This window comes from Chiloscyllium plagiosum, chromosome 47 (assembly GCF_004010195.1).
Source record: "Chiloscyllium plagiosum isolate BGI_BamShark_2017 chromosome 47, ASM401019v2, whole genome shotgun sequence".
Taxonomy (NCBI): Eukaryota; Metazoa; Chordata; class Chondrichthyes; order Orectolobiformes; family Hemiscylliidae; genus Chiloscyllium; species Chiloscyllium plagiosum.
The window spans coordinates 5,838,850-5,849,384 of NC_057756.1; the positions used below are offsets into that span (position 1 = coordinate 5,838,850).

At 49.2% G+C, this 10,535-nt stretch overlaps 1 protein-coding gene across 1 annotated transcript in view; it reads left to right on the forward strand.

The window, feature by feature from the left end:
* Positions 1-4,213: 4,213 nt before the first annotated feature.
* Positions 4,214-10,535, forward strand: part of rabac1 (Rab acceptor 1 (prenylated)) — a 7,635-nt gene continuing 1,313 nt past the window's right edge. The window contains exons 1-3 of the mRNA XM_043683206.1: positions 4,214-4,304; positions 6,001-6,102; positions 8,984-9,196. Of these exons, the coding sequence (XP_043539141.1) occupies positions 6,035-6,102; positions 8,984-9,196 (281 nt within the window). The 5' untranslated portion in view covers positions 4,214-4,304; positions 6,001-6,034. The remainder of the gene's footprint in view (positions 4,305-6,000; positions 6,103-8,983; positions 9,197-10,535) is intronic.

Genomic DNA, 10,535 nt, shown 5'->3' on the forward strand with positions numbered 1-10,535 from the left:
CTGAGCTCAGGTTGAAGTCCAGCCACTAAAGTAGGCCTCAGCAGGCCGGAATTGCAACCTTCAAAATCCCTGGCGCATTTGGGATTCCTGTATTTGCACCCCGTCTCAGGGATTTCCCCACAACCGGTCTAGGCTTTCCCATGTCTTCATTGGCCTCTTCTCCGGGTGAGGCTTTTCTTTCGGTCACTTGCCTCGATTCTCAAGGGTCAGAGGTCACTGTGTGTATTTCAGTCTCCAGTATCAGCTCAACTACCTCAGAGCCATCTTCTAATCTCTGCCTGATCATCTTTCAATCTTTACTTTCCTGGTTTTAAGGGGTTGTTAAAAACGATATCAGGGATACACAAGTCCTCATCGCTTTCCCTGCTAGAGTTCCTCTGGTGCCAGGGCAGTAGCTTTGTCTTTCTGAATCACTTCCTGGATGTCTCAGGTGGCCGAGTACAAATTCTGTGCGGGCCTGGGAACCTGGGAAGAAACTGACAGGGCTGTTATCGCATCCTCCTGTTTCTTCTTCCCTTTTTTCAAGCTCCTGATCTTTCTGCAGCTGTTCACGTGCTGCGTTTAACTGCTTTTTAAGTTGGATTACTTCATGATCATGGGCTGATCAGGTCATGACTTCGTTTCTCTGGTGAATTTGTCCCATAAACGCGAGGGATCATTTAATTCTGCCTTTATTTTTCTGACGGGTGTTTGTTTCCCCCAGACCCAATTTGGGGATGATATTGTTTCCGATATCGACAGCTATACAAAGGCAGCTTGGCCTAAACGTTGCTTGGAGCAAAGGCTGATAAGGTATGAAAATGCAGTAATGTGTTTGAAAGGGTTGTTTTAAATTCGAACAGTAAAATAGAACTACAAAACCGCAGTTTTATGAATGAATGAATAGAGTCGTGTTATAGTGAACAACGGGTTAGTGAAGGGTAATGAATGGATGAACAGGAACCTGGTGTTCATGAATATAGCATGCTGTTGAGTGATTTAGTAAAACATAATATCTCACAATTATTAAGGATTAGATTGCAGAATACTTGGAAATCATGATAAAATAGGGTTGAGTCAGCATGGCTTTGTTATGGTGAGGTTGTGTCTGACACATTTGTTAGAATTCTTCAAGGAAGCAAATTAGACAAAGGAGAGCCATCCACATCCACCAATATCATCTATTGTATCCGTTGCTCCCGATGCGGTCTCCTCTACATTGGGGAGACTGGTCGCCTCCTAGCAGAGCGCTTTAGGGAACATCTCCGAGACACCCGCACCAATCAACCACACCCTCCCGTGGCCCAACATTTCAACTTCCCCCTCCCACTCTGCCGAGGACATGGAGGTCCTGGGCCTCCTTCACCGCCGCTCCCTCACCACCAGACGCCTGGAGGAAGAACGCCTCATCTTCTGCCTCGGAACACTTCAACCCCAGGGCATCATTGTGGACTTCACCAGTTTCCCCATTTTGCCTCCCCCCACCTTACCCCAGTTCCTACCTTCCAGCTCAGCACTGTCCTCATGACCTGTCCTACCTGCCTATCACCCTTCCCACCTATCCACTCCACCCTCCTCCCTGACCTATCACCTCCATCCCCTCCCCCATCCACCTATTGTACTCTTTGCTACCTTCTCCCCAGCCCCACTCCCTTCCCATTTATCTCTCCACCCTGGAGGGTCCCTGCCTCAATCCCTTATGAAGGACTCCATCCTGAAATGTCGATTTTCCTGCTCCTCGGATGCTGCCTGACCTGCTGTGCTTTTCCAGCACCACTCTGATCTAGACTCTGATTTCTAGCATCTGCAGTCCTCACTTTTACCAAAGGAGAGCCAGTGGACAACATCTATTCAGGTTTTCAGAAGGCTTTTGACAAGCTGCCACAATAGGAGGCTGTGAATTAAAATGAGTCCATGGTGTTTAGGGGCAAGGTATTGGCTTGGATAGAGGATTGGCTGATTGGCAGAAGTCAGAGAGTGAGGATAAAGGGATCTTTGTCAGGATGACAGCTGGTGACTAGCTAATTTCCAAGGGTCAGTGTTGGGACCACAACTATTCACATCATACGTTGATGATCTGGATGAAGGAAATGGGGAAATTGTTGTTACATTTGCAGAGGACACAAAAACTGAGGGACAGGTTGTGTTGAGGAAGTGGAGAGGTTGCAAAAGGACTTGGTCATTAGATTAGATTTTTTTTTAGATTACATTACAGTGTGGAAACAGGCCCTTCAGCCCAACAAGTCCACACCGCCCCGCCGAAGCGAAACCCACCCATACCCCTACATGTACCCCTTACCTAACACTAGGGGCAATTTAGCATGGCCAATTCACCTGACCCTGCACATCTTTGGACTGTGGGAGGAAACCGGAGCACCCGGAGGAAACCCACGCAGACACGGGGAGAACGTGCAAACTCCACACAGTCAGTCGCCTGAGGCAGGAATTGAACCCAGGTCTCAGGCGCTGTGAGGCAGCAGTGCTAACCACTTGCCACCGTGCCGGTGGTCATGCCCGGCAAGTGGACACAGAAGTGACAGAGAGGACACAATGTGGGAGACTATGAGGTTAGTGCAAAAGGCTTTGGAAATCTGAGGCGCAGAGAGACTTGGGAGATGCTCTGGCATTGGCAGGTGCTGAATCGAAAAGTGTGGCGCTGGAAAAGCACAGCATCCGAGGAGGAGAAGTGTTGACATTTCGGGCACGAGTCCTTCATCTCCTGCTCTTCAGATGCTGCCTGGCCTGCTGCATTTTTCCAGCACCACACTTTTCAACTTTGACTAAAAAGGCTTGACATATGAGGGCTCTGGGTCTGTACTCAATGGAATTTAGTTGGATGAGTGCGGGGGAGTCTGATTGAAACTTTAAAATACTGAGGGACCTGGATGGAGTGGACGTGGATAAGATGTTTCCACAAGGAGGAGAGGTCAGGGTGTGATGGCACAGCCTCAGAGTGCCCTGAGTTGAGGAAGAATCTCTTCAGAGAGTGGTTAATCCGTGGAACGCATTGTGGCAGAGTGCTGTAGGGGCCAAGTCATTGAGAGTATTTGAGACAGAGATAGATCAGTTCTTGATTAGTAAGGGGATCAAGTGTTACCGAGAGAAGGCAGGAGGATGGGGTTGAGAAACAATTCACCAGGATGAAATGGTGGGGCAGTTTTCATGAGCTGAATGACCTAATTCTATCAGGGCAGCACGGTGGCTCAGTGGTTAGCACTGCTGCCTTACAGCACCAGGAACCCGAGGTTGATTCCAGCCTCAGGGGACTGTCCGTGTGGACTTTGCACATGCTCCCTGGGTTTACTCCAGCCGCTCCGGTTTCCTCCCACAATCCAAAAGTGTGCAGATTAAGTGAATTGGCCATGCTAAATTGCCCATGGTGTTGAGGGATGTGTAGGTTAGCTGCATTAGTCAGGGGGAAATGTAGAGTATTAGGGGAATGGGTCTGGATGGGTTACTCTTTGCAGGGTCGGTGTGGAGTTGTTGGGCCAAATGGCCTGTAGGGATTCTATCTTATCCTAAATCTGAATGATGCTGTAGATCCCTGGCCATATGATGGTAAGTTTGATTTGACTCTCAGTGACCCAGCAGAACAATGTATAATCCCATTCCAGCTCCTGGGCACAGTGTCAAGGCAAACACTCTAATGTAGCTGGAACTGAACAACCCTGGTCCCAGGGTCACAACCAAACCCAGGTCCCAGGGTCACAACCAAACCTGCTCCAGTGATGTATTGATGTAAGAGTAATGATTGGTCAGTGGAGGCAGTTTTAAACGGTGTTTTGATTTGACAGTGATCTCCAACACCCCCAACAAACCCCACCTCCTCCCATGGATACCGCCCTCTAACTGGATGTCCTGGTATGTTTCTGCCCAGATACCGCCCTCTGATTGGATATCCTGTTGTTCTCTGCCCAGATACCGCCCTCTGATTGGATATCTTGTTGTTCTCCGCGCAGATACCGCCCTCTGATTGGATATCCTGTTGTGCCCAGCCCAGATACCGCCCTCTGATTGGATATCCTGTTGTTCTCCGCCCAGACACCGCCCTCTGATTGGATAGCCTGTTGTTCTCCGCCCAGATACCGCCCTCTGATTGGATATCCTGTTGTTCTCCGCCCAGATACCGCCCTCTGATTGGATATCCTGTTGTTCTCAGCCCAGATACCGCCCTCTGATTGGATATCCTGTTGGAGCACGCTCGGATGCGGATCGCTGATTGGTCGAGAGCTCGGACGCGGCGGTTTATTGTGGAGGAAGCAGAATCATAAAGGTGTGTGACGTCACATCCTCTGCCAACGGGTCACAGGAAATAACAGAAACAGGTACGAATTTACATTTTCCTTCAGAGCCTATGGATATAATGTACACCCTATAGACACTATATAGATCTCGTGTGCATCCTAAAATACCCCTATAGATTCCGTGTGCCCCCCGTAGTTATCCTACAGATACCCTATAGGCACCATATAGAGCCAAGATACTCTATAGATACCCCAGACACTCCCTATCGACCTATATGCTACCTATAGACACACTATAGGCCCTGTACGCTAACTATAGACACCCTATAGACCCTGTATGCTAACTATAGACCCTGTATGCTCCCTATAGACTCCCTATAGGCCCTGTATGCTAACTCTAGACACCCTATAGACGCTGTATGCTAACTCTAGACCCTGTATACTCCCTATAGGCCCTGTATGCTAACTATAGACACCCTATAGACGCTGTATGCTAACTCTAGACCCTGTATACTCCCTATAGGCCCTGTATGCTAACTATAGACACTATACAGACCCTGCATACTCCTGGCGGATACCCTACAGACCCGTGCACTCCTGACAGACCCCGTGCGCTCCCTATAGGCACCCGTGGATGCCTGATATAGACTCTATGCAGTTCTCAGGAAGGGTCACTGGACCCAAACCGTTAACTCTGAGTTCCCTGCACAGATGCTGCCAGACCTGCTGACTGTTTCCAGCAATTTCTAGTTTTGCTTCAGATATGTGGAGCCCTTGGAAGACCCATATGTACCTTTAAAATGATTCAGTGCACTCTATGGCCCTCAGTAAACCCTATAGAGATACTGGATCCTGGGTATACTCGATAGAGCCCAGCTAGACTCTATAGAGATTGTACATACATCGGACAGGCAGGCAGGAAAATAGGCCCCAGGATATACCAGCACCAACTAGCCACCAAAAGACATGACCAACTATCACTGGTATCCATACACACAGATGAAGAGGGACACAGTTCAACTGGAACAGTACATCCAACCCGGGACAGGCTAAACAAAGACACACACGGGATTTCTGAGAGGCCTGGCATTCAAACAGGAACTCCATAACAAACATATTGATTTGGTCCCCATTAACCAGCCCTTGAGAAAAAGAATCTGAAGTGATATCACCTACCTCGACAGACCCAGACAGATAAATAGCAAGTGGGACAGACCACCAGCATTTCACTGGAGGCTCCCTGATGATGTTACCCATCATGGAGTCAAAACATCTGAGAACAAACCTTCCAGCTCAGCGAGCAAACTTACAACCTGAGCCACAATGGTAGAGACTGTACAGCCTGTAGGTACACTGTAGACCCTGCGGCAGTCCTATTGAGAATTATAGAACTGATATAAACCTTTTAGAAAACTGATTGTTTATAAACCCTTAAATTGCCTGTAGAGATAATCTGTTCAGATTCTCTAGAGACCTTTCAGCTTGCATAGAGACCCTATTGCAATCCTATTGAGAAACCATAGACAACCTATAGAACCAAATAGATATCAAAGACTCCATAGAAACCTCATACTATCTGTACAGACCTGATTGACCCAGTATAAATCCTATAGAGTACTTGTAGGTACCACACAGCGTTATGGAGAGGGCCATCTATAGACGCTGTATGAGCTGGTTTATTACTGTGATATTGTCTCTGGTCTTCCTAACTGTGAGGAGAGTCAGTCACTGTTTTACTGATGAAGATTCTTTCTCCCAATTTGTTTCTTTGTTCTAGGTATTCCCAGCTCTCTGCTCACTTTCCGGAGGCCATGAGCTCCAAGCCTGATGACGTCTTCTCCCTGACCAAAGAGGAGGAAGCAAGCGGGGTGACCGGCAGGTGAAGTCACGCGAACCCCTCGCTGGCAGGTCGTCTCAGCTCATGGGTTCCAGCTCTCCCTCCCGGGAAACACCCAGTTAGAAAACCAGGGGCCCTTTTAAGGAGTGGTCTGAGGGCAGGTGATGCTCTCTCCCTCTTGAATTGAAAAGTTACATTGTCCCGGAGTGTGTTAGAACATGTCTGAGCAGAATGCTTAAAAATATCTAAGCAGCCCTCAGTAAAATCGCACTGCTGCCGACAATGTACAACAGCATTTCTGTTTGAGTGAATTCTTGATAGAAAGGGGGAGGAAACAAATACTGTGTTCTTTCCCAGTGGAGACCTTTGCATCTCGGAGTCCTCTTACTTTTCACGAGCAGCCTGGGAGAGAAGGTGTTTCACACGGCTGGCAGGTGGGACTAGATTGGGTTGGGGATCTCTGCTCGGCATGGACGGGTTGGACCGAAGGGTCTGTTTCCATGCTGTACACCTCTGATTCTATGAGAACAGTTTTGTTAAACCGAACCCAGAGTAGTTGAGAGACTTAGCCATGAATTGACTTTCATTTATGATTTTGATTTGGTAAGAATATTTGGTTTAAACAAAACCTCAATTTAAAAGTACCTAAATTTATAGAACATAGAAGAATACAGCGCAGTACAGGCCCTTCGGCCCTCGATGTTGTGCCGATCCAAGCCCACCTAACCTACACTAGCCCACTATCCTGCTTCCACACCAGGGTTGGCGGGGGGAGCGACAGAGAGAGAGAGAGGGGGGGAGATTCCATGTGAACAACAAACGATATTTGGCCACTCAGCCCTTCAAGCGTGCTTCACCGTTACCAAAGCAGGAGACCATTCTGTCCGTCCTATCTGCACCAGCTGTTGTAATGAGCATGATAATCCAGTACTAACCTCCTGCCCTTTCCCCACGTCCCTGCCCGTGAGTTCTCTGTGCATGAATCACAGAGGGTCGGTCTGCAGGTACAGCAGGTAATTAGGAAGGCAACTGGAATTTTGTCCTTCATTGCTGAAGGGATTGAGTTTAAAAGCAGGGAGGTTATGATACAACTGTACAAGGTGCTGGTGAGGCCACACCTGGAGTACTGTGTGCAGATTTGATTAGATTAGATTTGTTTCCCTACAGTGTGGAAACAGGCCCTTCGGCCCAACCAGTCCACACCGACCCTCCGAAGAGTGACCCACCCAGGCCCATTTCACTCTGACTAATGCACCTAACACTACGGGCAACGTAGCATGGCCAATTCACCCTGACCTGCACATCTTTGGTCTCCTTACTTGAGAAAGGACAGACTGGCACTGGAGGGGCTGCAGAGGAGGTCCACCAGGTTGGTTCCGGAGTTGAGGGGGTTGGCTTATGGGGAGAGACTGAGTAGACTGGGATTATATTCGTTGGGATTTTGGAAGAATGAGGGGGAATCTTATGGAAACATCAAATTATGAAGGGAATAGATAAGATAGAAGGAGAGAGAGGATGCTTCCAGTGGTGGGAAACTCGAACAAGGGGGCAAAGCCTCAAAATGAGGGGGAGCAGATTTAGGACTGAATTGAGAAGGAACGTCTTCACCCAGAGGGTTGTGAATCTGTGGAAATCCCTGCCCAGGGCAGTGGTTGAGGCTTCCTCAGTAAATGTTTTTAAGCTAAGATGTTTGGAACAGTAGAGGAATTAAGCGTTATGGTGAGAGCACGGGTGAGTGAAGCTGAGATCATGAAAGCTCAGCATGATCTTATTGAATGGCAGAGCAGGGTTGAGGAGCTGGATGGTCTACTCCTCCTCGTTCTTATATTGCGTTCAATCCAAATTGTCATCCACTCCCCGAGTCATGGTCATGCAGCAGAGAAACGGCCCCTTTGGTCCAACCGCTCTATGTTGACCACAATCCCAAACTCCACTCGTCCCACCTGCCTACTCCATCCCTCCAAACCTTTCCCATTCACATACCTGTCCAAATGTCTTTTCAACACCTCGACTGTACTTTCATCCACTACTTCCCCAGGAAGTGCATTCCACCCACTAGCCATTCAGTGTCTAAACATTTTTTAAAAAAAAAACAAAATTGCCCCTCATGTCTTTTTAAGATAGTCACAGAGGTGTATAGCTCGGAAACAGACCCTTCGGTCCAACTCGTCCATGCCAACCAGATAGCCCAACCCAATCTAGCACTTGGCCCATATCGCTCTGAACCCTTCCTAATCATACACCCAGCCAGCTGCCTTTTAAATGCTGTCATTGTACCAGCCTCCACCACATCCTCTGGCAGCTCATTCCACACACAGACACCACCCTCTGTGTGAAAAAGTTGCCCCTTCAGTCTCTTTTATATCTTTTCCCCTCTCACCCTGAGTTCTGGACTCCCCCATCCTGGGGAAAAGACTTTGTCTGTTTATCCTATCCATGCCCCTCATGATTTTATTATCCTCTAAGGTCATCCCTCAGCTTCGACACAGCCCCGGCCGTGGGGCGGCACGTTGGCTCAGTGGTTAGCAGTGCTGCCTCACAGCACCAGGGACCCGCTTTCGATTCCAGCCTCAGGCGACTGTCTGTGAGCAATTTGCACATTCTCCCCATGTCTGCGTGGGTTTCCTCCGGGTGCTCCGGTTTCCTCCCACAGTCCAAAGATGTGCAAGTCAGGGTGGATTGGCCATTATAAATTGTCCATAGTGTTAGGTGCATTAGTCAGAGGGAAATGGGTCTGGGTGGGTTACTGTTCGGAGGGTCAGTGCGGACTGGTTGGGCTGAAGGGCCTGTCCCCACACTGTAGGGAATCAAATCTATCGCTTCACAATGAAATCGTGTCAGTCTTTCCATGTCTTCGGGGATAGTATGCAGGCTGTGACCTCCACCCACACTCACCCCCTCCCTCTCTCCCTCCTTCCCTCAGGATATATATTCCGAAGATCATCTCCCAGGGCCCAGCGAAGGAATGGATAGAGAGGCGCAGGCTCACCATTCGACCCTGGGCCTCCTTCATCGACCAGAAACGTTTCTCCCGGCCGAAGAACTTTGGCGAGATGTGCAAGCGGCTGGTGAAGAACGTGGAGTACTTCCAGAGCAACTACGTGTTTGTGTTCCTGGGCCTGATCGTGTACTGTGTGTAAGTGAGAGGGACGCGGGCAGGGGGTTAGTGAGGACTAGGGTAACGGCAGCCACACCGTGTTCCTCAGTCTTGTGGGGATGTTGGGGTGTGGAGTCGGCGATGGAGCTGCTGCAGCCTCCCCTGAGCTGTCCCCAGCCCAGGACTGCTCCCAGTACCTGCCCCACGTCCCCTCCCTGCCTGACTGGCCATATTCTCCAGGCTCCAAGAGAGGCCCAGATTCCCAGGTGAAACTGTGTTCCCCAGAGCACTGAGGGACCCTCTCCAACATTCCAGGGTGTTGGACGTGGTGCTTTTTCCAGTTCCTAGTACCCAGACACTGGGGGATGATACATACTCCTCATTCCCAAATCTGGGCCACTTGGACCCCATGTACTCACGAATGTAATGTGTTGCACTCTGTTCCGTCATTTTCATTGTCCCTCTGTTTGTGTGTGTGAATTTGTGTGTCTTTTGTGCTCTCTCACAGACACTTTCTCATCTCCAATTCTCTTTCACACGCTCATTTTCTCGCTATCTCTCACACACTCCCTCACACTACCTTTCCACAGTGCACTCTGTCTCCCCCTCTCTTTGCCACACACCCTCCCTCTCTCTCTCTATCTCTCCCTATCTCTCTTTGAGACACACTCTCACTCAGAATCTCTTGCACACACTCTGTCATCTCACCAGCGTGCCCTCTCTCTCTCATATGCTTGCTCTCAGTCCTGCACTCCGTTCTCTCTCATTCTCCTGCTCGCTGACTCTCCCTCTTGTTCACACTCTTTCTTTCTCTATCTCTCTACTCTGTGTGAATCTCTCTCAATTTCACTCGCTGTTCCCTTCCCTCACTCTCATTCCCATGCTGAGTGGTTTAGACTAGGGGGGAGTCAATGGATGTTATCTGCCTGGTCTTCAAGAAGGCCTTTGACAAGGTGCCACACAGGAGGCTCCCAAGAAAGATCAGGGCCCACGGTGTTAGAGGCAAGGTGCTAGCATGGATAGATGTCTGGCAGAAAGCAGAGAATGGGGATAGAAGGGTCCTTCTCAGGATGGCAGCCGGTGGTGAGTGGCGTTCCGCAAGGCTCTGTGTTGGGACCACAATTTTTCACTTGATACATTAACGACTTAGATGAGGGAACTGAGGGCATTCTGGCTAAGTTTTCAGATGATATAAAGATACGTAGAGGGAGCACTGAGGAGGCGGGGAGGCTGCAGAAGGAGTTGGACAGGTTAGAGTAGGCAAAGCACTGGCAGATGTGGGAAAGTGTGAGGTCATGCACTTTGGGACGAAGAATAGGGGCATGGACTAATTTCCAAATGGGGAGATTATCCAGAAGTTCCCCCCCCCCCCCCCCCC